Genomic DNA, 25,178 nt, shown 5'->3' with positions numbered 1-25,178 from the left:
TGGGGGGCGCTCTGCAGGGTGAGCGGCGCGGGTGGTGGCACCGACCCTGGCTGGCAGGGGCTTGCTCCGCCAAACGTCCTCGCCCCTCTGGTGGCCCAGACCCAGGGCAACGAGGAGCTGCTCCCTGGAAGCCGTGGAGATAAACGGGGATGGGGCTCCTGCCCGTTAATGTGGCACAGTCCTGGGGGGCTCTCAGCCATTCACTGTCCCCTGGGGTCCCCAAAAGAGCCGGGACATTGCGTACATGTGCACCTGCGTGGGAAAAGGGTATTAAGGATATTTCCCTGCACACATTTCCCCGTGCAGCCTTCATCTGCAGGTGGATTGTCCTGGGATGGGGGAGAAAGGACCGTGTGTGTGGGGGGGTCTTCTTGGGGGCCCTGATGGAAGGGAACAGCCCTGCACTCTTTGTCCGTGTGCACACACGTGTATGCAAACACCGATGGGGTAAAATGAGAGGAGGGGATGGGGAGGATGGGGGTGGCCCCAGGGGAAAGGCGATTTGGGGAGCACCTGGCAGCACCCAGGGGTCCCAACGCCCACCCTGGCCGTGGGGCTGGGGAGTGGGGGGGGCTTGCAGAGCTGCTGCTGCCCATGGCACGTCCCTTGGGGCAGAACAGCAAAAGCAGGGTCTCCAACACCGAGGCAGTGAATGCGTCTCCTTCCAGGGTCAGTATTTATTTTGCTCGGGGGTGCTCCTTTCCACTGCAGGTCCCTCTCTGCCCCCTGCTCTCCTGCCGCGACTGGGCGATGCATCACTCGGTGGTACCAGGGCTGCCGGGGCTGCTGCCTCCCTCCCCTCGCTGCCTCCACGCGGGCCACAGCCACCTCTGTCCTGCCCCACGCCGGTCCTGGGGCTGTCCACCTCACAGGGGGGGACGAATCCTGCCCCACACGGGGGGTCCGCAGCAAGGGGCAGCCCAGGGCCCCAGAGCGGTGGGGCTGCGGCCACCCTGTTCCTCCCAGCCGGCATGGGGGCAGCCTCAGGGCGAGATCACGTAGGCGGTGGCGATGTATTTCTTTCCAGGGCCGTAGGTGGACTTGGTCCAGGTGTAGGTCTGGATGCTGATGCTGTGGCCACCCAGGCTCAGGTGGCATCTGTGGGGACACACGGGGGACACAGGCTCCACCCCTGAGCCCCACGCTCACCTCTCCCCCTCCCCAATGTGCTCCCGGTGTCCCCATGTCCCCATCCCATCCCAATCCCACCCCTGAGCCCCACGCTCACCTCTACCCCTCCCCAAAGTGCTCCTGGTGTCCCCATGTCCCCATCCCATCCCAATCCCACCCGTGATGCCCCAAAAAGTGGGCTGAGGGTGTCAGGGGCTGACTCAGCTGATCCATGGGGAGCAGGAGGGCTCCGTGGCAGGAGGACAGACGGACGGATGGACGCGGTGCGGTACTTACGCCCTCCCAGGACGGGCGATGAAGCACAACGTGTAGACGCCAAACTCGAACTCGGGGCTGCAGCCGATGAACGCGGAGCCCACCTCCTTGTAAAAGCCGTCCCAGCTGAACTGCAGCCCCAGCACGTCGGGGTAGGTGTCCCACTGGAAGGCAGGAGAAGGGAGTTTGGGGCTGAGACCCTCGGTGAGCTTGGCTCCGGGTGCAGCAAGGCAGGGAAGCCAAGCAAAACCCTTGTGCCCTCTCCAGGATGCTCCCAGCCTCACGCTTGCTCCTGTCTGGGAGCTTCATTGGCCCTTTGCAACCATCTTCTCCGGCCCTCCCCACGCTGATTCCACCCCAAGGTCCATGTACAGGGGGCAGAGGGGTGAGCACCTCTGCCCCATGTACCGGGGGGGTCCCCGTTTGCCCCCCTCGGGACGCAGCTGATGGAGCGAGGTCAGCGCTCCCTGCCCAAGCCCTCACCCGGCGGGAGCACTCACCGGCCCGTCGTAGTTGTGGCTGTAGTAGTTGACGAGTCCCTGCTTTTCCAGGAGGTAGAAGCGGATCCAGTTGTGAAATCCGCTCACTTGCCCTTTTTTAATCTCCCCTAAGCACAAACGAGACCCTGGGGTGAGCCGGGCACCCCCCGCTGCCCAGCCCCTGCCCAGCCCCTGCCCCTGTCCCACCGGGACACGTTGGCTCTACCCGAGAAGACGTGCTCGAAGCCGCTGGAGTCCTTCTCGCCGTTGCCTCGGGAGTAGAGGCCGAACCACATCTCCTTCAAATCTGCGAGGAATTCCTGCTCGGAGCCGTAGCGGTCTGCGGGTAAAGCACCGTGGGGAGGGAGGCAGGGAGATAGGAGCTAGGGGATCAACGCACAGGGACCCCGTTCCTCCCAAGCTCCACACTCACTTTTCTTATGGAGGAAAGCGAAGAGTTTCTTCATCAGCTCGGTCTTCATCACCTCCCTGAGGAAGGTGTCCTGCTCCATCAGCTCCTCCGCTGTCACCTCCTCCTCCCGGCCGGTCGCCCTCTGGTAGTTGTCCAGCAGCCTGATGAAGCTGGCGTAGGTGGGTTTGGAGAAGAGCTTCTCATTCACGTATGCATAGAGCCTGGGAGGGAGGAGAGGAACCCTTTGGAAACCCTTTTGGACCCCTCTCCAGATGGCCAGGCCCTGGCCATGGTGGTTCCTTGCTCCTGGCCACGCGGCGAGGGCGTTGGTGGCAGCGCCGGGGCACACTCACGGCCGGGGGGAGCGATCCTCCTGGTCATCCGTCTCATCAGGGGCAGCCCGGTACTGCGGGTTGATGGTGATGTCCTGGGGCCGGGCTTTGTTGTGATCAGCCCCGTAGAGCTGCTCGGAGACCTGCAGGAGCTCCTCGTCGGTGACGGCATCGCGGCTGCTGGAGAAACCCTCTGCAAGGAGAGGCACAGGGTGACCTCAGGGCACAGAGGGTGCAGGGGGGTCCCAGCCAGCACCAACCCCACGCTTTGGGGGCAAGAGCTTTCATTAAGTGAGAGGGGGACATCAGTCCTTGTCCCCCAGGCTCAGCACCAGCATGCAGAGGCTTTGCACAAACAGTGGCAGCACCGCATGGGTGCCAAAACCGTGCCGCCCCACGCTGTCGGCCCTGGGAGCAAGCAGCCCAGAGGTGCATGGGGGGACCCGGGTGGTTTTCCTTGCCCTCGATCAGAAGCAGAGCCACTCACCACCAGCATGTCTGCGTGCTGCTTCCTCACCCCATTCCCCACCTGCACAAAACCAAGAAAAAGGGCTCAGGGTGATGGGGATGCAGGCTGGGGCTGCCCAGGACCACGCGCACAAGTGCACAGCGGCACGGGTGGATGTCCGCATGGAACCAGCCCTTGGCACCCCATCACCGGGCTCCAGCAGCCCCACGGAGCCCCCTCCTCACGCAGCAGTGCTCACCCGGTCGGCAGTGCTCGTAGTAGTCCTCGCAGCAGTTGTAGTGGCTCTCGCACTCGGCGTCGCAGTGGCACTCATCCTCCTTGCTGTAGGGCTCCTCGCAGCGCCCCTTGCAGGAGTCGGGGGCCGTGTACAGGTCTTTGGGGGAGAGAAACAATAGCGTGGTGTGCGGGATGGACTAGCAACCCTGCCTCATCCAGCCCCAAATCTGGGAGCTTCTCTGCCTTCTGCCCAAGCTGCCGCGTGGCTCTGGGTCCTGGCTGGTGGCAGGGGACAGCACGGGGACACCAGAGCTGAAGGTGTCCAGAAGTGAGGCAAGGAGCGAGGAAAGGCGCTCCAGCTGCTCCAGAGCTGGGCCAGTTCCTCATTCCCCAGACCGTGGGGATGCTGCAGCATCCCAACACCCATAGCTCAGCGCATTCCCTCCTTGCTCCCATTCAAGCTCCCACCGTGAAGCTGTTCAGGATCCTTTCCCAACATTTTGGGGTGGCATTTGGATCATCTGAGTCCTCAGGACGCATCGCCGCGGGTCACTCGCCTTTGGCCGCAGACACGTGCCACGCCAGGGACCTTGGCAGGTCGCTTGGCACGGGGAAGCACCTTTTTGGCTCCCCACCACTAATTGCCTGCTCTGATTCACCCCCTTAAACGCCAGGCTTAGCGGCAGTGCCCCAGGCCCAGCTGTCCCCAGCCCGGAGGAGTGCCACATTCCAGACACCCTCATTTGCTACCCGTCCGTCCGTCCTTCCGCCACGCCGGGCAAACTGGGGACTCCCCGCTGAACCACTTATGTGATGAATATGTCGGTCAGCCCGTGCTTTATTACACATTGTGGCAAAGCTAAAAATAACGCAGCGACTCAAGCCATGCTCTGAATAGCACAAATGCCACCTCTCCGAGGGGCAAGGGCCACCTGCTGCCAAGCAAAGCGGGCTGTAGGGGACTGAGGTGGGACTGGAGGCTTGGTTTTAATTAAGAGACAACCAGGAGGCATCGTGCTTAGGGAAGGTGCCTTTTTCTCTGCCCACTGCTTAATGATGCTCCTGACAAACAGGGCAGCCTGGGCATGGCTTCCCTGACACCCCCTTGGTGCCATCACCCCTGGGAACGTGCCAAGAAGCCATGCCCCAGACAAGCCAGCCCGCAAAGCAATCCCTGGAGGAGAGGGTGTTGCTTTCCCTTGCAAACCTGCAATCATGCAGCAGCATAAACACGGCGAGCAACACCTCTGGGTGGCCTGCCTTCAGTTCCAGCAGGTGAAACGTGCCCACGGGGCAGATCCTGATCCAGCAGCACGCAGCGTGACCTCCGAGGTCACCCGGGGTGGTTTCTCTCTGCAGCCACTTTGCTTGCTCTGCTCTTTTCCATTTTCCCCAAACTATTTGTCGGTTTTGGGGATAGCAGAAACGTGGCCCTACAGGTGGTGATTTGGGAGGAAGAACCTCTTTGCCCCAGCAGCCCCTGTTGGCTGGTCTTGCTGCAAGGGCGAGGGCAATCCTGCTTGATTTCATGGGATGTTTCTCGAGGAGATTCACCCTCGGTGCTACTTTTGTCCCACTTTTGCTCATGCTGATGCAGCATGAACAACTGGAAAGGGCTGCAGAGGGAAGGAGCATCCGATGGTTTTGGGGACAAGCATCCCTCGTGCACCCTGGTGTCACCCGTCCATGCAGCAGGACAGCCGGGTCTGGAGCCCTGGTGGGGACAGCAGCTGCAATCCCCATCATGCAGGACAGCACCCCTCTCACTCCCAAAGCAGCAGTCGGGATAAGTCGGGCTGAATGACACATCCAGGCTCCTTTTCCAGCGGGAGGGATTGCGCAAGGCAGGAGCTGCCCACACATCAGCCAGCGCTGAGACGGTCGCGGGGCACGTGCTGCCCGAGCGTGTCGCAGCAAAGCCCAGTACCGGGGCGTGCGGTGACTCAGCCGAGGCTGGGAGCTCTGCAGAGCCCTCGGAGGAGTGAGTTCAGCATCATTTTCTACCACGGCTCGGGTGCAAGAACAGCAGCAGCAAGCCGAGGCTTCTCCCAGCGCAGGGCACGGGGATGACTGCAGGAGGCTGCTTGCCTTGCACAGCCAGGGAAGCTCAAACCTAAATAGAGCCAAGCAGCTGCAGGGCAGCCAGGCACTCCTGACAGTCAAAGTCAGAGGAGCTGACGGAGCTTTGGGGGAGAGAAGAGCTGATGGGAGATCTCGCAATGCTGGAGGAGGGCAGCTGGAGCAGAAGGACGTGGCCAGCTGTGCCCAAATGCTGCTGGTGCTGGGATCTGGGTGGGGGGACCCAGGACCATCCTCCTGCCCTCTCCTCCGACCCATCGCTCCCCGGCACCAGCCCCAGGTGTTCGGCCCTTCCCCAGCAGAAAGCTCCACTTTCCAGATGAGGCAAGTCGAGGCCAGACGTGGGTTTGGCAACCAAACCCACGGAATGGCCCCCGGTGGGACAGGACGGGCTGTGCTGGGCTCGCCCAGCCCGCGGATCTTCTCTGGGTGCACAGAGCCAGACAAACATCACTGTCAAATATCTCATCTTCAGCTCTCCAGCCAGACCAGTCCCTGCCTGAACGCGACTTTTGGACGAGAGCAAACTCGACTTCGTTTCTGCCAGGAAGCTTTGACGGGGAGAACACCGGCTACCTCCTGAGCATCTCCGTCCCCCGAGGCGTGGGGAAATGTTTTGGGGATAACTGGGCAAAACCTCCCGCCACCATCCTGCCTGGATGAGGATAAGGGCGGTTTTTACACCGTAGAGGTGCACCACGAGCAGCCAACGATGCTCCCTGGCTCCTCGCTGCTCCCAGGCACAGGCTGGGGCCCCGCCGCCCATCCACAACACGGAGAGAAATTTGAGGTCTAGCTAGATGGGGCTGCTCAGGACCTCGTCCAGGGAAGTTTTGCCTGCCTTCAGGGTCCTTCCACCTTCTCTCAGGGCCTTGAGGAAGGATCTTGGAGAAGAGCAAAGCTCCCCTTTGGCTGCAACCCCCTTCATCTTGTCCCAGCTCCCTCGTCCTGCCCCGCTGGCTGCTCCCCAGCTCCAGCACACCCCGGTGATGCTTCCGAGCAAGGGCAGCTTCTGTGCTTGCGTTAAGCAAGATGAGAACGCAGCAAACTGCCACGGCGGCCCACCAGCTGGATTGCAGCAGCAACAGGATTGCAGCAGCAACTCCTCTTCTGCACCTGCCTTGCAAAACTCCTCTCCACTAACCTCGAGGCCAGATACAGCCTGCTTGCGACGTCAGAAAAGTGATGAAACTCCCTTCTTGAGAACGGATTACAGCTCGCATTTATGTGAGAACACGGCCAGGACAACACCCGGTCACGTGCGGGATGCTCAGAAACAAAGAGCCCCAAAGCCGATGCCCAGAAGCTGCTCCTTGGCGCAGCATCGTGCCAAAACCAGAGTTTTTCCTGCTCGCCCACCCGAGCCCACCTCCAAACAGCCTTGGCTGAGCTCCACCTGCATCGTGCTCCGTCCCTGATGCCCCAGGAGCCCTGGCCCGGGCTCGCTGCTCTGCCCCATCTCCTAAATCTCTTGTTCCACACGAACCACATGCACCTCTCCAGCCAGACGCCCTGCAACACACCAGCACCCGCGATGACGATCTCGGTGTGACTGATGGGATGACCAAACGCCGCCAAATCCAATTCCTGGAGCCACCCGACCTGCCCCACAGGATCCCAGCCTATTGACCTAGGAGCTGCCAGCACTTTTGGAGCTGTGCGGGCAGATCACAGCTCTCACACAGCACCCCAAGGCTTTGCTCACCTACCGAAGCTGGAATCCAGCTCAGGATGAAACCAGGTGAGAAGCAACTCGGTGCTGGGAGCCCCAGCAAATCCCAGCACGCTTCCAGCCTGGACACTGGGGCTGTGCCAGCACAGCTGCCCCGACCAGCCCGTGCCCAGCCCGAGGGCTGTGGGTTGGGCTGTGTGGACGTGCTGGACTGTCCAGGAGCACAGCGGAGCTTTGGTGGCTTCTTTGGGCAGTGCTCGTGATGGGCAAGGCACCTGAGCTCGCCTTGTGTTCTCATTGCGACCGATGGGCTCCCCTCCAGCATCGGCCGGGAGGATTGCGGGTAAGGTAGCGGAGAAATATTACCTTTAACCCTCCCCCAGCACGGGAGGATGCAGGAGGCGGAGGAAGGGGGGGTTGAATGAAGAAAACCCAGCGGGATGCGACCCAGGGGGGGTCACAACCCAGCAAAGAGAAGGACGAAGCCCCCTCCTCCCCAGCTGAGCCCCCAGAGTCGGAGGAAGCCCACGACCACCACCCTCCACCCTTTCCCCTGCAAAGCTCTGCCGGATCCGACCCTCACCGAGCCCCCAGCCCCCTTCCAACCCCTGGCCACCCCCTCCCCAAGCCAGGCCCTGCTACTCACGGCCGGCCACGCAGCCCAGGGCCATCCCCACCCCGACGAGGAGCATCCAGGGCTTCATGGTCCTGCGGGAGCTGAGCCGGGTGCTTGGGATCACCTCGGAGAAGCCGGCTGGAAATGTGGGTGCTGGCCGGCGCTCCCTGCTATATGTGGGGCCCCGGGAGCCGAGGGAGGAGCCCGGTGCCACCGAGGAGCTCGCGGGCAGGCTGCACCCCGACTTTGGCAAAGCTCGTTAGGCGCATGTCCTAATTACAGGCTGCCCGGAATGGGAGGAGGGCTGGTAAATCCAGCTCCCTGCATTGCTCCACTCCTCGTGTCCCAGTCCCCCCCAGGCGGTGATCGCGGAGCAAAGGGAAAGCTTTTTTTGGGGGGGAAGGGGGTGTCCCTGCCTGCCCACAGCCCTCATGTCCCCATGGATCAGTGCCACAGCTCGGTCCCTCCACGTGCTCCCTGGCACTTGGTGGTAAATCCCCTCGTACCCCCTTGGCACCTTTCTGCCCCCAGTTAATTGCAGGGGTAACGACTCCTTGCAGAGCCCCCAGCACAGCTCAGCACCCCACCTCCCACCGGTCCCCAGCTGCTCGCAGGGCTCTGCTCTGAGCCCCATCAGGAAAATAACCCAAGCCCCCCTCCTTCTGGGGGCTGCTTGGGTGTCCGCAAGCATCGCCCTTCCAGGAAAGCGATGGGACCAGCAGCACCCATTGGTGTGCACCCCAGGGTGCACCCCAGCTGCTGCTTTCTGACTTCTTTGCTTCCCATATGGCGACGTGGATTTCTCAGGGAGCCTCACCTGGAGCCCAAACCCCAGGGTCCAGCATTTTCCTGCTGCACAGACAAAACCCCCCCTTTGCTCCAGCACCTCCCCTGCCCACCCCTGCATCCTCACCGCCAGCAGGTCCAGGACAGGACCTCCCCACGCAGGGGGCATCACCCCCACCCCAAATTAAGGGCATCACCCCCCACCAACTGCCCCCTCCAGCCCAGAGGAGGGGATTTCTGGGCAGCAAAACAGACAGCAACTGCCTGCAACACACCCTGCCCACGTAGAAGACTTGCAACAGTCTTAACCCCGCCGGGATGCATCATCTGGCACAGCTGAGCAGCGTTTGGTGTAATAAGGGCCAGGTTTGGCTTCCTCCTCACCCCTCAGTCATTTCCTCCCCTCCACCCTGGGCTGGTGACCCCATTGACCTGTCCTTGCTGACAGTGGTTTTGTTTTCTGTGACGTTTTCACGTCATCCCGTGCTGAGTCTGCTCATCTGCTGGCTCTTGTGCCAGGAGGCTGCTGCCACACGTGGCTGCTCGTGCCCCATCCGGGTGGGGAAACTGAGGCACGCAGGTGGCTGTGGTCGGCCCAGGCACGGCTGCTGGGGTTGTGCAGCTCCCAGGAGCTGGGCCTGGGGACACAGCACCTCCCAGGGGACGAGCAGGGCGGAGGATTGGGGTGGCCCCCTCTGGGGCAGCACAAGCCAGAGCCACGAGGAGCAACGGGCGCCTTCCAGCCCAGCACCCCCGGGGCGAGCAGCATCGATGCGGGGCAGCTGGGGCTCCTTCCCCCCATCCCAGCTGCTGCAAGGAGTGAACTCGGGCTGCTGCGTGGCGAAGAAAGGTGACTGCAGCCGTGCATACAAAAATACCTCTATTGCTCGCTGCGTGGGGGCTCCCCACCCCGCTGTCCGTGGCCTCGCCTGCCCGCAGCCCCCCGTGGGCTCCCGGCTGCTGTGCACTGCCGGGTCCGGGGCCCGTGGCACGGCCGAGCAGAGGCTCTGGGCCAGCTCCAGGGTGGCCCCGTGCGCCCTGAGCCATGGGGAGCAGGGCGGAGGGCTGCCCCCCGGCCGGCACACGCGTGCTGCCGCATCCCCGCTGCATCCCTGCTCCGTCTCCCTCCTGCCCATCAGGACTCCAGGTCTCGGGAGAGCCGCAGCAGCTCCTTCTGGCTGTCGATGGCTTTCAGGTGCTGCAGGTAGGCCCAGGTGGAGACAGGGCTCCGCACGCTCAGGGACTGCTCCGAGCCTGCGGCGGAGAGCTGGGCTCAGAGCTGGGCTCCCTCAGCCCCCTCCGTCGCCCCCGGCTCGGCTCGTGCCCCTCCTGTGGCCTGACTCAGCGGTCCTGCTCTGTCACCTCCTGCTTGGTTCGTGGCTCCCCCTCCATCCCCTATTGCCCAGCTCGCCAAAATCCCCTCCATCGCCTCCAGCTCAGCTCTCTCATCCCCCTCCATCACCTTTAGCTCAGCTCGTTGAACCTCCTCCACCACCTCCAGCATGGCTCACGCGTCCCCCTCTATTTCCTCTCGCCCAGCACATCGAAATCCCCCCCCCATCACCTCTATCCCATCTCATGGATCCCCCCCATCACCCCCGGGAGCTGTAGGAGCAGGAGCAGGCTTGCTCCACGGGGCAAAGCGATGCCCAGCTGGGGACGGCAGGGAGCAGGAGCTCCGAGGCGCCACCACCCCCAGGCCAATTTTCTCCCCCTGCAGCCAAGCTGCTGCCCTCGGGGTGCCCCCCACGGAAGGACGGTGTGCGCCCACGTAGCCCCACGGGGCGGGGGTCTCCCGGCACCGAACGTACACGTGCTCATCCTGACGGCCTTGGGGTCCTCCGGGCGGTGCGGGGAGCGGCTCCGCAGCGGGGAGAGCGGAGCTGGGTGCAGAGGGAGAGCAGGAGCTGAGCTACGGCCCCGTGGGGACCTCGCCCCCCGGCTCCTGCTCCTCGCCCCCCACCCCGGGAGGCACTCACCATGCGCCTGGCCCCGGCAGCGCTGTAGGACGCGCACCGTCTTGGCCATCATGTGCTGCGGGCAATGCACAAAGGTCACTTGCTGCCACCCGACACCATTTTGCTCCCCGGCTGGGAAAACACAGGCCCCCTGCGGCTTTAGCAGCGGCTGCCCTGTGACCCCCCCAGCCCAACAGCAAGGGGGTCCTGGCTCCCGGAGGAAGGGGGGGGGGGGTTGATGCCGTGTGGATGCCCTGGGTCTGCCTCCCCAGGGGACGGCAGGACAAGCAGGAGCAGGGGAGCAACACCCCCGCCACTCACCATCTTCTCAAAGTTGATGAGGTTCTCAGCCAGCGTGCGATTGCCCTCGTGGATGAAGGTCATGTCTGGGGGGGGGGGGATTTGGGGGTCAGAGCGAGCCCTGGGCTTGGTTTCCTGGTCTCTGGGAAAGGCTGGATGCGTGCAAAGGGCTCCCCGCGCCCCCAAAGCGGCGGCACCCACCTTTGAGGAGGAGGGGGACGAAGGGGATGATGGGGGGGCTCAGCTTGGCAACGGCCAGGCGATAGACCCGGTGGTTCCACGACGGGTCCTGGGGACAGAGTGGGGAGCTCAGCGGGGTGGGGGTCTCCAGGGAAGGGGGCTCTGGTGCCCTGGCTGGGCACAGCCCAAAATTTGGGAGAAGGGAATGCCCCCCACCCCGTGCCACCCCTGTGACCTTGTGTATTTCGGGATGTTGGGGCAGGAAGGAGTCACAGCAAACCCAGAGGTATGGGGGTGGCACAGCCTCTGCCCCTTGTCCCAGCCCCGTGCCCCCTCCCCAGCTCTGCACAAAGTGTCCGCACTCACCAGCATCCGCTCCAGCGCTGCGTGCAGCTTTCGGATCTTGTGGGGCAGCCTCTGCGCGGCGAGGGGGGGTCAGGATGGCCCCATGCAGCCCCCCACTACACCTGAACCCCCCTTTAAATTTCCAGGCACCTCCAAGCCCCCCATCCCAATGCCCCTCTCCAGGCTCCAAGCTTGCTCCAGGTGCTTGGGAGCTTGGAGCCCGTTTCCACCGCGGTGTGCGGGATTTGGGATCTAACCACGGATGCATGGTTGGATCCTGCCCCCCTCCACGGTGGAAATCCTACTCCCTGCCTCCCAGACCTTTTGGGGACAGGGTCAGCTTGGAGCCCAGCAGCCCGGCCACCCTTGTCCCTTCTCTAGCCCAGGGGACCCGGCTCTGTCCTGTGGGATCTGTTACCTCCCAGGTCTTGGCGAGGCGGCTCACGGCCGTGTTGCTGACACCAAACATCACCGCGAAGAAGGAATTCAGGTTCTTCTGCTCCTTGAGGCTGCGGGCAGGGACGGGCTCAGCTGGGGGGTCACCAGCTGGTCCCGATGGGGACGGGGACACAGGGTGGCAGGGCACTCACTGCGCAGCCAGCTTGATGAACTTGCGGAGGAGCTGGGCTCTCCTGCCCACCTCGGGGCAGAGGCACAGCTCCGTGGCCACCCAGTACTGCAGCTCGTTGAAGCGCCGCATGACGCGCTCCAGGTTGGCCGTGGTCACCTCGTGAAACTTCTGCGGCCCCACGATGTAGTGGATCATCTCCACCTGCGGGGCCGGCGGGGTGCCTGAGGGTGGCCGGGGGGGGGGGCTCGGGGGACGTGCTGTGTCTCCCCTCCCGGTCCGGGCGCTTGCCCCGTACCTGGTGGATGCTCTTGAAGAGGTTCCAGTCGTAGTCCGTCAGGTGGCTGGCCAGGTCCTTGGAGCTGATGAGGTCCAAGGTCTCGGAGGAGCCGACGTGGGGGCCCAGCTGCTCAGGATGGGGGGTCTGCACACAGGGGAAGGGTGAGGGGCAGGGGGACACTTCCAACCCTGAGCCGCTAGGGAGGCAGCTGGGGTCAGAGCCGGGCTCTTGCCTGTGGCTGAGCTCACCAAGCCTCCTCCATCGCCTCTAGGTTGATGAAAACCCCCCTGCAGCACCTCTGGCTTGCCTCATGCACCCCCTTCATCATCTCCAGCCTGACTCACTGCTCCTCTTCCTCTGCTGCCTTGGGTCCCCCCATCGCCCTTCGCTCGGCTCATCGAACCCTCTCCACCACCTCCAGCATGGCTTGTGGATGACCCTATATAGCTCAGCATCATGGCTCATCATGGATAACCCTATATAGCTCAGCACGGCTCATGGATAACCCTATATAGCTCAGCATGGCTCGTGGATGACCCTATATAGCTCAGCATGGCTCATGGATGACCCTATATAGCAGCAGCTCATAGACTCATAGGATGACCCTATATAGGTCAGCATGGCTCATAAATGACCCTATATAGCTCAGCATGGCTCATGGATCCCTCTCCATTGCCTCTTGCTCAGCTCACTCAATCCCCATCACCTCTGTCTTGGCTCGTGGACCCCCCCATCACCTCCAGGACCCACAGAAGGACCAGGAACGAGTGGGAGCAGACTTGCTCCACGGGGCAAAGCGATGCCCAACCTTCTTCCTACTAGCCAGAGCATCCTAACCATGCTGTGAGCAGCTGCTGGCCGGTGTCTCCATCCAGCAGCTCCCAGCCCTGTGCCGACCCCACCAGCACGGCCCCCGCGCTCACCAAGCCGCCCAGCTCCTCCACGCTCACGGCAAAGAGCCGCTCGTTGAGCCCCAGCGAGGTGAACACCCCCACGGCGTCCAGCTGCAGCCCCACTTTATCTGCAGGAGACAGGGCGACGGGTGCCGGGGTGCCTGCAGATCTCTGCTGAGGGACCCCAAGGTGCCCCGGGGGACAGATGCTCACCTCCAGCCGAATTCACCTTCACCAGGAGGTGTTCCCGGTCCCGGCCGAGCCGGGGGGCGAGGGACCGCAGGACATCCCGCACCGAGGCATTGATGGGCAGCACCGTGACGAGGCACGAGTGGTCCGGTCTGTAGATCTCGTAGGGCACTGCGGGCGTTAAGGCTTCAGCACGGTGGCCCGAGGAGAGGGGATGGCCACATCCAAGGGGGACAGCCCCCACCGGCCCCCCGTGAGTCCCCCTACCTTTGTCCTGGGCTCTTAAGGCACAGCTGCTGCTCAAAGCCGCCTCTTCCTGGATCGCCAGCCAGCTCACGGAGCTCCGAGCCTGTGCCCAAGGTGGGAGAGAGCGGGGACGATGCCATCCCCAAAGCCACCCCGCTCCTGGGGGTCCCAGATCCCCAGTTCCCCCCAGCCTGCCACCCCCCCTACCTTGGGCTGGGGAGAAGCGCTGCCGTCTCCGTTCTCCAACCTGCACGGAGAGTGGTGTTAAACCCCCAGGAGCAGGTGAAATGCAGTCCCCTGGGGACCCCCATGGGGACAAGGGCATCGGCGGTGGCACCAGGGGGTCCAGACAGGCACTGCTGCTCTCCACGTCCCCCCCCCGGGGATGAACTCACGCTCGGGGCCGCCGGCGTTCCTGCTCCTGCACCATCCCTCCCAGGCGGGGGTCCCGGCTCGCCAGGTCGGCGAGGTTCTGGGGGAGGCAAGGTGTGGGGGTCAGCGTGGCACGGTGGTGGCCGGACCCCTCCTGGGGACGCCCCCTGCTCCCTGTACCTGCAGCAGAGCCGTGGTGCTGCGGTCGCCCTGCAGCAGACGCCCGTAGAGCAGCACCCACTGGCTCACCAGGCGCAGGATCTTGCGGCGTTTGTGCAGGGAGTAGGTGGCCTTCTCCTGCTCCGAGCCCTCCAGCGGCTCCGCGCGGAAACTGGGACCAGTTAAGGGCACCAGTATGGGGTGACGTGGGGCGGGGAGGGGGAGTGACGTGGGGCAGGGGAGCGGGCAGGGCAGTGAGGGGACCCCTCGCCCATGAGGACAGGATGGGAATGGGGATGTGCCTGGGGGGTTTGGGGTTCCCACAGCCAACCCCTGATGTCCCACTGGGGTGGCAGGGACCAAGCTGAGCCCGCTGGTCCCCAGCGAGGGGGCGCATGCCGTGGCCCCCCCCTCCAGCCACAGAAGGATATTGGTGCAGCAGGGCTCTGCAGAGCTGCGAGGTCGGCATGAAGACGGTGTAGGTCAGCAGGAAATCCCCCAGGAGGGTGTCTGGAAGAGAGCAGGATGGCCCCCATCGTGCTTCGTGACACCCCCAGTGGGTTGGCGACACCCGTGGCCCCTTTGGGGCTGCCCTGGGATCTCCCCCCACAGCAACCGTGCTCCTTGCTGGCCACTTTTTGCTTCTAAATGCCGAGGAAAGGGTTGACCAAATTCTTTTCTTTTTGAAAAGAAGGAGAAAGGTCTGCACTTGGAGATTTGACTCCGAGCGGCCTCAGATGGCGCCAGCTCAGCAGCTCTGATTTTTTGCCCGCTGGGGACATCTCCTGGCTCCTGGCTCCTGGCTCACCCTCTTCTGCTGCTCTTCGAAGGCAGAGGGAGGCGCAGGGCCGTGGGAGAGGAGGGAGGAGATGCTCTGGAGCTGCTTCTCTCTCCCAGCCCCAGTGAGGGATTTCATGGTGAGAAAAGTGGCTTTTTTTGGTTCGACTCCTGTGGTGGTGACAGCGCGGGGAGCAGGGGTCCCCCTGCCAGGACCCCCGGCACCGCAGGGTGGGAGCGAGCCCCCACCTACCCACGGGGTCGTAGAGCGTGGCGTCGAGCCTCATGAACTCCAGCAGGTGCTCGAGGATCTTCTCCGGCGTCCCGGCCATCACCAGGTACCTGGGGGCAGAGGACGGGGCGCATCAGGGAAGGGACAGCGAGCACGGCGTGCCATCCCCATCCCGCTCCTCCGAGGGAAGCCGGGATGGGGCTGTGGAGCCCAGCCAGGGCCAGCAAGGTGGCCGAGGGACAGGAGACATGGGGTGGCAGCACCGGGAAGGAGGGACGGGGACAGAAGGCTGTCACCTGCTGCTCTGCGCCGCGGCCGGCTGGCTGCTGCCGCCCTGCAGGTTCTTCTGCAGGACCAGCACCACCTTCCCGTGCTCCTTCAGGCGCATGGTGTTGGCCTCCACGTCCTAGAGGGGGAAGGTGGCCAGGGTAAAGCATTGCCTCCGAGCCCGGCGTGGGCAGGCACCGGGTTTTGGGGAGCAAGCGGTGCCCAGCCAGCTGGTTGCACCCCAAAAATCACATCGGCACACGGAGAACTGCCCTACCCTACAAACCCCATGGCTTTGCGCATCCCACAGCCCCGGGAGGGTGCCCAGGATGGGGTGCTGCTGCCGTGCCCAGCACGGGACCCCCCCCCCCGGCCCCCTGCCCACCTTGAGGATGTGGTTGAAGTCCTGCTTGTCCACCCGCAAGAAGTGGCAGTTGTCCTCCCGCAGGATGATGCTGGCCGCGCGGGGCGCGTCGTTCACCAGCGCCAGCTGCCCAAAATCGTCCCCCTCGTGCAGGGTGGCCACCAAGCCCTGCAGGGGGGACAGGGACGGGGTGACAACCCGGGGTCCCCACTCCGGGTGGGCAATGCGGGGTGTCCGGAGAGCCCCACGCATCGGCACCCAGCAGCATCGGGGACAAGGTGGCCACGCAGGGACGCACCTACCTTGCCGTGGGTGACCACGTTCACCGAGCCCTTCCAGACGATGTACCACGAGGTGCCTTTATCTCCTTGGCTGAACACTGCGGGGAAAAACCGATGGGTTTTCTCTTGGGAGAGCCCGAGCATCCCTCATCAGCCCCATCCCACCCAGCCCCAGCAAGCGTTTCGGTCCCCACCATCCCCGGTCCAAGAAAATCCAGCTGGAGCATCCACACCGATGGCAACGTCCACCCCGCCTGGGGACCCTGTCCTCGGGGACATCCCGTCCCCGGCCCGCGGTACTCACGCACGGTGCCGGCTCGCTGGTGCGACTCGAACATCAGCACGGCCGCCAGCTCCCGCTTCACCTGCAGCAAGAGGCACCCACCCTTAGGGCCAAGCGAGGAGGGGACACGCTCGGGATGGGGTGACGGGGTGGCAGGGGGCCCCAGGGACGGCTGGAGAGGGCCAGGAGAGGAGGAGGAGGATGCAGGAGGATTTGGGAGGGGATGGATGAAGGTGGGGGGGGGCACTCACCGAGTTGGAGAGATGAGCCACGGCTTTAATGTGGAGCAGCTCCTCAAATATCAGCTCCAGCTCGTCCTCCGTGCGCTGGGCCGGCCTGGCAGGAGAAGGGTGGGTAAGCGGCCGCCGTGAGCACCCCAGGGCCCTGCACCCCTCCCTGCCACCCCCTGGGCAGCCACCTTGCTCCGGGCACAAGCCGGTGGCATCCCCTCGAGTCCTCGACCTGGCAGCTGGGGAAGAGATGCTCGGCGCACCCCATCCGCAGCAGCCTTTGGCGTCTCCAGAGCTGCATGGAGCAGGGTCCAAACGAACCCCCCGGCCCCCTGGGAGCCCCCGGGCACTCACGGCTTCCGCAGGGCCATGGTGAGCAGCGCGTCGGGACCCAGCTGGGCCAGGAAAGCCACAGCCTCCAGCAGCTCCTCCGCATCCCGCAGCCCCGCGCCGGGCTCAGGGCTCAGCTCCAGCTCGGCAAAGCGATAAAACTGGGTGTCCTTGTCCTGGAAATGCCACTCCTGCTTGACTGCGGAGGGGAAAAGCACATCAGCTTGGGCGTGCGTGGCACCACAAGCACCCAAGGGAGACCGCAGCGTGCTGCAGGAGCAGGGCGACCCGGTGCACCCGGCACCCAAAGCCCCAGAGGGCCCCTGGTGGTGCTCACCGTGCGTCAGGACCCCTCCGTCCACCAGCACTTGGCCCACGCCGACGGCCTGGCTCCGCATCTGGACGCCCAGCCCCGCATTCAGCAGCCAGTCCACCAGCTCCTTCCCCGAGCAGCACTGCCTGCAAGACGGGGAGAAGCGTGAGAAATGCCCCCAAAATGGGGTTGCAGATCCCAGGAGCGTGGCCAAGCTCTCCTCGGAGGGTCCTTCGCAGCCCGCGGTGGCCCCACGCGCGGCGCGGATGCTCACTGTCCCACCTGTGGTGCCGCAGGTGATGCTTGTGGTCCCGGATGAGGCCGGGGCAGGTGCTGGTGAGGTGGGTGAAGAGGAGCTTCCCGGCTCGCCAGATCTTCTCCGGGGATGCCTGGGGGGGGAAATGAGGTTAGATGGTTTGTGGGGCGGCCAGGAGGGCACGGGCAGTGACGGACACCTCCATGCCAGCAGGCTTCCTGCTGAACTTCCCCAATATGGTGCTGGGGTGCCGTGCCTAGACCCCGTCCCAGCACCCCAGGATCTCCATCCCCACCCCAGGAACAGCTGAGCCCAAGGGATTGCCCATCCCACCACGGCCCCCTACCCACCGCAGCCTTGGAGACGTTTCTGTCCCCCCCCCCCCAGCCCTTTACCAAGCACCAAACTCATGTCCTTGGGGCCATCCCCTGTCCGCCCACCTGGGTAAGGCTGTGTCCATACTCCAGCGAGGATTCAGTGTCCAAAAGTGGGGTCTGGAAAACCAAAAAGAAAGGGGTTGGTGGCCGGGGGGGGGGGCTCTGCCATGCTCCCTGCACCCCCTGGGTACCGTTCAGCCTCAAATGCTCTGCGCCAGGAGAGGACACACGCATCCCCGAGAGCTCGATCCTAAAACCACAGCAAAGTCTCCGCTCTGCCCCATCTTGCTGAGAACAGACCCCTCCAACGCCCGCAGCCCCAAAACACCCCCTGCTCATTTTCCCCTGCGTTTCCCTCACTTTCAGCCACTTTCCTTTTATGCCCAACTTTCCCTCGCACGCTGCCGGCCGCGCCGATGCCGCCGCCACGCGTCCAGCTCACGTGCCGGGCTCCTGCCATGCAAAACCCCTTGGGCACCACCAAAACCCGCCTCGAGGAGCAGCGAGCCGGGATGTCCCGGTGGGGACAGAGCCTGGGGGGGGCTCAGAGCATCCCACACCCCTCGCTGCCTTGCACACCGGGGACCTGACCCTGCGAACCCCCCCCCCACGGCGGTGATGTTTAACTCCAGGACGGAAAGCGCCTTCAAACAGGCGAGCCGGGAGATAAAAGAAGGAAGTTAAAAGCAAAACCCTCGCAAACAAGGATCAAAGGAGCCTTACTGGAGCCACGGAGCAAACACCACTCGTGGAGGACATCAGAAAGACCCACGGGAAGCCGGAGCGGCCCCAGGGCAGGGAGAGGGAAGGCCCCAAGTTTTTCCTCCAGCTTTGAAGCTGGCTCCAAATGAGGAGGGGGACAAAGATCACAAATTCCAGAGGAAAGAGCTGGAGGAGCAGACCCGCTGCCAGCCCGTCCCACAGCAGGACGAGGACGGCAGAGAGTGATGATGAAGGTGAGTTTTGTCCATGTGCTCGAGCACGCCCAAACCCCTTTTTGCAGGTAACACATCGGGGACCGGTCTCGGATCGAAGCACAGCCAGAAAAGCTCATGCAATAAATCATGGAAACTAAACAGAAACAGCACCAGGACGTGGTGGTCCCACAACTGCAGGAGCTCAGCAGCCAGGCAGAGGCTTTGCTAAGGGCAAGGAGCAACCTCGGCTTCCCTTGGTACCAAGGGCTGCAGGTGGCAAAAATGAAGTTTTTTGTTTTGTTTTTTTTTTTTCCCCAACGGATTTTAGGGGGGATCCTGGAAACTCCCGAGCACCAGGCTCGTGCCAACACGGTGTGGTCGCATTCAGCAATAACGTTCAGGTGGACAAGGGGATGGAGCCTCCTGGGGACGAGTTTTTGCGTTCCCAGCAGGGAAGCAGAGCGGCGGGTGAAATTCAACCCAGACACAGGTCAGTATGGGGTATTGGAAGGAAACAAGCCCAAATTCCCCTTGTTCGTGGCCAGAGGCTCCGAGCCGATGATTACTCCTCGAGCGCAGCAGGAGCCCAGGCCTCCGGAGCTGTAAAAAATGCAAATAGTGGGATGGGTGTTGGCAGGAAGAGAAGAAAATAGGAAACCTTGGAGTGCCATGGCACCAGTTCACAGCACACCCTTTTCACTTGGCCTTTCAGTGCTCCCTTAACCTCAAAGAGAGATGAAATAAAGACAGAGGAAGGCAGTGAAATGTTCCGAAAAGCCTCTTCCTGGAGGACCTCTGAATCCAACGAGGGTCTCTTGCAAGTCGAAGGAGCAGACGTGAACGGAGCGGGGTGGGCAGGGGGACACAAAGCGGGGGCACTCCCTGCCGCAGGGCATGGGGGACGCTGAATTTGCTGCAGGAAGGGGCTGGGTGGGTTAAAGGGAGACCAAAAATATCTGCCGCTTGCAAAGGCACCGCTTCTAGCTCAGGAAGCCCGAGTCGCGAGTCGCTGGGAGGGGGCAGAAGATAATTCCTCTCCCTGGTGCTCGTGAAGCTGAGCCCCAAAGTCATCCCTGGGAGCTCCTCCCTGCTCTTTGCAGCTCTCGTACCTCGGTGTTGAGCCTCTCCCTCCTTCTCCAAACCCTTGCTTCGTAAAAACGCGTCTTCCAGGGACGGAAACCGCGGTCACCCGCTGAGTTCTTGCTTTGCTTAATGGACACCAAATCGACACGCGATGAGCTGACCCAGTGCTATTTTCTAAACCAGCCCCTCTAATGTCTCCGCCGTTCACCAAGGCCAGTCCCGAAATAGCATCGCCCTTTTGGGCTCGGGGACTCCTTCCTGGAGCAATCCATCACTGCACCGTCGGGAACTGCTGGGAGCTGCCTCCGCTGGCAGGGTGCGTGCTGCGATCCAAGCCACAGACCCTGCCAGGCATCAAAAAAGCGCGGCGTTGCCAAAAAAAAAAAAAAATCCACTCTGGGCACCCAACGGGACTGCTCACATCACTGGTGGCTGGAGGGGCTGAGGAGAAAACACACCCAGCTGCTCGCACCGTCCTCGTCCGCTCCGAAAACCGCGCTGCTCCAACAGCTCTGGTTAAACCTCGAGGGATGTTTCACCCGAGCAGCGCGAGGGCTCCCGCACGGCCACGGCCCTGAACAAACAACCTTTCATCTCCGAGACATGTGCCGAATCCGTCCCCAGCGCATCCAAGCCCAGAGCACCCGTCAGACCTGTTCTCCGCGGAGGCAGCCGCTGCCCTCGGAGCATTAACCCCGAGACGCAGCAAGGAGCATCCTCCTCGGGTGCTCACCCCCGGGGGGAGGCTTTGTGGGCCTCCCCCCCCATTGTTTATGGTTGCTTTGAGAAGGGTCCTGAAGCACTCGGGGCTGGTGGTGGAGGGGTGGGTGCTCAGAATGTAATTTTGGCAATTCGGCGTCTTCTGGGCCAGATCCTCCTCGGATCTGCTGGCTCCAGGCTGGTGGCGGTGGTTTGGGCAACCCCAGCAAGAGGGACGGCCCCGATGGAAGCCCCAGTGAAGGAATTCAAGGGTGTTGAGCTGCAGAATCCTCCTCTGCAAGGGAATCCGAGGGGAAAAAAAACACCTAGCAGGGAGATGAGGGGAAACCCAACCGCCCCGCCACCTCCGGGTGCAGGCAGGTGATGGAGTTGGGCGCCCACTGACGGGTGCACGGCCGGGTGCTCTGCCTGGCTCAGGCTGCTCCATCCCCTCCGTCCCTTCCCAAACCCCCAGGGCTTCTTCCTCCTCCTCTTCTTCCTCCTCTTCCTCCGGAGCTCGAGCCCGCAGGCAGCAGTTTGCATGAGGTTCAGGAGCAATTCGGGGGGGGGGGGGGAACGGATGGAAAACAAGTGGCAGGTCCCCGGAGACGCTCCCAACCTGGCCGCTGCCACCAAAGCTGGGGCGCCACCGCTTACTCACTCTGCAAACTTTCCCGAGTCCCGTGACGCCCCGCGGAGCAGGAAATGCTCCGGCAATCGAGAGCAAATGTTTGCAAACAGGAGCCCGGGCTGAGGAGCGTGGAGCTGCCTCCCGCGGGACCCGCAGGGCGATGCCACCCGCGCCGGCCCCGCACGGAACAGGCTTCGCCGTCGCCCCGTGAAGCGGGTCTGTCCTTGGGGCGGAGAGCCAGGACGTGCCGCGGTCCTCCTCGAAGCAAGGACGGCGAAGGAGACCGAGAAAAACCTCCCCTGCCCAAGGACAGCTGCTCGGGGAGGTTTCTCCCTGCTGACATTTTCTTGTTGCAAAACCAGCTCTGAAAAATGCGGGCAAAATCCCCCCAAACGCCTTCCCAAGCACACCTGCTCCCCGCGCACGGGAGCTGAGTGGTTCCCAGAGCTGGCCCCACAGGATGTCCCCAACCCCCAGGTCGTCGCAGCATCGCGGCCGCCGTCTCCAAAGCGCTTCCTAAGGAGTTGCCTGTTTCCATCTTCCTGCTTACGGGACACGGGGGCGCTGAGATCCTGCCGGTCTCCAGAAATCCGGCAGCCGCGGGCGAGCGGCCAAGGCCGACAGCGACCGTTCCGCGCTCGCGCGCCGCTTTGTTTGGGATCCCGAGGAAAAACAACAGGAGCTATTTCAGGCTTTACGGCTCCGGAGAAAGTCCTCGCCCATCCGCAGGCTCCAAAGACACGGCAGCCAGCCAGGGGCTCGCTTCCCCCCGGGACCCTCGCCGGGGAGGGGTCTCCGAGGGGACCCGCTCTGTCCCCTCCGCCCCTCTCCAGGGACGCGGTGACGATGGCGCTTGTGCTGTGGGATGGGTGCAGCTGTTTGGGGACGCTGGAGCCTCGTGGCAAAGAGCAGGGCTGGAAGAGATCTGGTGGCCGCAGGGACAGGCAAACGGGTCCCCAGGAGGGACGGGACAGAGCCACACACGACGAGGAGCTTCCAGGAGCTTGCGGCCATGGGGACAAGGGACACTGTGTCACCTCCCAGCCATCCGCCTCTCCCCACCCGAGCACCCTCAGACCTGCAAGAACTGGGGAGAACGCCCCCTTTGTCCCCCTCCCCAAAAAGATCCCCTCAGATGCCCACCAGGGGGGAGCCATGCAGGGGGGACACTCCTGCCACGCTGCACGTGCCGCTGCGCTGTCAGGTTTTGCCAGATTTTTGCTAGCCCAGCACTTGAAAACCGCGGTGCTGCGACCTGCTGCTGTCCCGAGCCCTCTGCTTTGTGCCACTCTTAAATAAAAATACCCCAAAGTGAGTCCCTACAAGTTCTGGGGAGGAAAATATTAGAACGAAGGGAAGGGGGAAAAAAAAAAAAAAAGATAAGAGAATTTTGCTTGTGAAAGAGCTTGCAGACTGCACAAAAAACACACAAAGCAATTTCTCCTTATTCCTTAAGAATGTTTGTGCCGGGTCAGGCAGCGTGGGAAGGGGAAGGTGGGCGGCCATGGGGCTCGGCTGGGACACCGGGCGCCTGCGGCCACCTCCAGCACCCAGGGGACAGTGGGGGGCTGGCAGCGGGGGGGACCCCAGGGGCTGGCAAAGGGGGCCGGCAGCGGCTGGGGCCGGAGGCCGTGGCGCTGGGCACCGTCCCGCTGCCAAGCGACCGGTTCCGCCTGGAGAAACGGGCTGAGCCGCCACCGGGGAGGGAACGTTTTGAACCCTGCGTGCCGCGGACGCGGGGAAGGTGTTTCCTGCTCGCTGGCTGCAGATCGGGGTGCGCTGCCCGGGCGCCGCGCGCTGGAGCACGACGGCCCCGGGCTCGTTTCGTGCCCCGCTGCCAGCTGCGCCCTGGAGAAGGGGCCGGGGCTGGCGGCTGCCCAAGGGCGCTTGCTGCACGCCTGGCCCCGCGGGCAGCAAACCGGAGCGGGGCGCAGCTCACGGCCCCGCTGCCAGCCCACCTGGGTGGGCTCGGGAAGGCCGGAGCTGCCCTACAAAGCGGGGCTGGGGGCTGCGATAAGACCGGGGGTCCCGCTCGGCTCCACCTCGTAGCCCCCAGCCCTGCGGGCGCAGGGGGGGATGCTGAGGGGTGCAGTGGGGGGACAGGCGGGGGGGGCTCCTGCAGGTGGGGTCGGTGACTGTTGTCCCTGCTGTCCCCAGGTCTCTGCTGTCCCCAGGTCCCTGCTGTCCCCGTATCTGTATCCACGTCCCTGCTGTCTCCATGTCCCCACTGTCCACATCTCTGTCCCCACGCCACCGCTGTCCCCACGTCCCCACTATCCCCATGTCCCAAAGTCTGTCCTCAAGCCCCCGCTGTCCCCATGTTCCTACTATCCCTGCATCTGTCTCCATGTCCCCCCTGTCCCCTTGTTCCTGCTGTCCCCACATCCCTGCTATCCTCATGTCCCCATGTCTGTCCCCAGGTCCCTGCTATCCCCATGTCCCCATGTCTGTTCTCGGGTCCCTGCAGTCCCCATACCTCTGCTATCCCCATGTCTGTCCCCATGTCCCCATGTCCCTGCCCATGACCCTGCTGTCCCCATGCCCCTGCTGTCCCCGTGCCCCCATGTCTGTCCCCATGCCCCTGCTGTCCCCATGTCCCTACTATCCCCATGTCCCCATGTCGGTCCCCATGTCCCCATGTCCCTGCCCATGCCCATGCTGTCTCCATGCCCCTGCTATCCCCATGTCGGTCCCCAGGTCCCCATGTCCCTGCCCATGCCCCTGCTGTCCCCGTGCCCCCACGTCTGTCCCCGTGCCCCTGCTGTCCCCACGTCCCCATGTCCTACCCCGTGTCCCCACTCACCCAGCGGATGCCCTGGATGCGGGGCAGGCTGCCCCCCTCTCCCTCCAGCCGGATCTCGTAGCTGGAGCTCCGGAACAAGTGCATCTTCCTCAGCAGCACCGACAGCCGCTTGCCGTCCCCCCCGGGCCCACCGGCTGGCGGCGGGGGCGGCGGGGCAGCTCCGGGGCCCTGCTCCAGCCCGCTTCTCCCTGCGTCCAACCGGCACCGGGGCCCCAGCGCCGCCGCCCCCCGCCGCGCCGCCTCCCCGCTTGCGCCCCCGGTGCCGGTGCCGGTGCCGGTGCCGGTGCCGGTGCCCCGGTCCCCCCCGCGCACCTTCATGCGGCGGCGGCGCGGCGGGGCCGGTGCCGGTGCCGGTGCCGGTGCCGGTGCCGGGCGCGGGCCCCCCGCCCCGGAGCGGGGCCGGGAGAGGGAGCGGAGCCCGGGGGGGGGGGGGGGGGGCCGGCCCCAGCGCCCCGTCCCGCCCCGTCCCGCCCAATCCATCCCGCTCCTCCCTCCTCCCTCCCCTGGCATCGTTTTTTGGGGATCCCCCCCCCCCAAATCACTCCGCTCCTCCTTCCCCCCGGCATCCTTCTTGGGGACCCCCCCCAAACCACCCTGCTCATCCCCCCCTTCCTCTCCCTGGCATCCTTTTTGGGGACCCCCCCAAGAAAAACCACCCCACTCCTCCCCCCCCTCCTTCCCCCGGCATCCTTTTTGGGCATCCCCCCCCAAATCATCCCCCTCCCCCTGGCATCGTTTTTGGGGATCCCCCCAATCCACCCCACTCCTCCCTTCCCCTGGCAACCTTTTCGGGGACCCCTCAACCCTCCCACCTCCTGGCCCCCCACCCAACCTGGCACACCCCATCCCCGGGGACCACGGTGGCCCCCAGGAGCCCCCTGTCCTTCCTGGGGTGCTCTGTCCTGCTCGGCCCCCCCCCCGGGCACCCCCAGGGACAGACGTGCGGGAGCGGCTTGTGCCGGGAGGTGGCCCCCCAGCATCCGAAGCTGAGGACTCAGGAGCACGGCCAAGGGGTCCTGGGAGTGCTGGGGCTGGGGCTTTTGGCTAAAAAGAAAGGTTTTTCTGCCAACGTGAACTTTCACTTTTGAAATAAACCCTGCTGTAATATTTAAATATATATATATTAAAAAAATCTATATTTAAATAGCCCCACACCCCGGCCAGCAAAGCAATGAGAAACGCCAGCTGAACACGAGCACGTTGGAGGCGCGCCCTTGGCACGCTCCTGCTTGCCGTCTTCATCAGCCACCCTGGGGATTTCGGGGTCCCGCCGGGCTCCCCAGGGCTGTCACTTCTCCGGATCACCCCATGTGGGTCTGGGGAGGTGGAATCGGCCTTGGGCAACCCCCCCGAGCAGGAGCAGCCGCGTAGGACGGGGACTGCAATCCTTCCTCCCAC

General features: G+C 63.9%; 2 protein-coding genes across 5 annotated transcripts; both read right to left on the bottom strand.

Moving 5' to 3' along the window:
- Positions 1 to 649: 649 nt before the first annotated feature.
- Positions 650 to 7,935, bottom strand: ENDOU (endonuclease, poly(U) specific). The gene is made up of 9 exons (XM_048052879.2): positions 7,692 to 7,935; positions 3,317 to 3,451; positions 3,097 to 3,138; positions 2,631 to 2,802; positions 2,299 to 2,498; positions 2,092 to 2,205; positions 1,887 to 1,993; positions 1,408 to 1,550; positions 650 to 1,098 (listed from the first exon to the last, which is right to left on the bottom strand). The coding sequence occupies exons 1-9, from the start codon at positions 7,747 to 7,749 to the stop codon at positions 984 to 986; spliced, it is 1,086 nt and encodes a 361-aa protein (XP_047908836.2). The 5' UTR covers positions 7,750 to 7,935; the 3' UTR covers positions 650 to 983.
- Positions 7,936 to 9,310: 1,375 nt separating this feature from the next.
- Positions 9,311 to 24,098, bottom strand: RAPGEF3 (Rap guanine nucleotide exchange factor 3). Of its 4 annotated transcripts, none has more exons than XM_066985650.1 (27): positions 23,781 to 24,098; positions 17,711 to 17,764; positions 17,297 to 17,403; positions 17,039 to 17,160; positions 16,726 to 16,900; positions 16,393 to 16,477; positions 16,163 to 16,223; positions 15,880 to 15,956; positions 15,599 to 15,745; positions 15,243 to 15,352; positions 14,968 to 15,056; positions 14,369 to 14,447; positions 13,959 to 14,109; positions 13,802 to 13,878; positions 13,614 to 13,653; positions 13,428 to 13,509; positions 13,185 to 13,331; positions 13,002 to 13,099; positions 12,097 to 12,222; positions 11,821 to 12,002; positions 11,649 to 11,739; positions 11,252 to 11,302; positions 10,907 to 10,994; positions 10,727 to 10,791; positions 10,427 to 10,481; positions 10,259 to 10,330; positions 9,311 to 9,701 (listed from the first exon to the last, which is right to left on the bottom strand). In XM_066985650.1, exons 1-27 carry the CDS (start codon positions 24,096 to 24,098, stop codon positions 9,583 to 9,585), a joined length of 2,868 nt encoding a protein of 955 aa, XP_066841751.1. In that variant the 3' UTR covers positions 9,311 to 9,582. The 4 variants fall into 4 exon arrangements, with proteins under 4 accessions (XP_066841751.1, XP_066841753.1, XP_047908834.1 ...); XM_066985652.1 differs by having other exon boundaries at positions 11,821 to 11,969; positions 23,781 to 24,007; XM_048052877.2 differs by lacking the exon at positions 23,781 to 24,098 and adding an exon at positions 18,371 to 19,612.
- Between the last annotated feature and the right edge of the window lie 1,080 nt (positions 24,099 to 25,178).

The sequence above is a fragment of the Anser cygnoides genome, chromosome 32 (genome assembly GCF_040182565.1).
Source record: "Anser cygnoides isolate HZ-2024a breed goose chromosome 32, Taihu_goose_T2T_genome, whole genome shotgun sequence".
In the NCBI taxonomy this organism is placed as follows: domain Eukaryota; kingdom Metazoa; phylum Chordata; class Aves; order Anseriformes; family Anatidae; genus Anser; species Anser cygnoides.
This window is presented reverse-complemented; position numbering and strand designations above follow the sequence as displayed.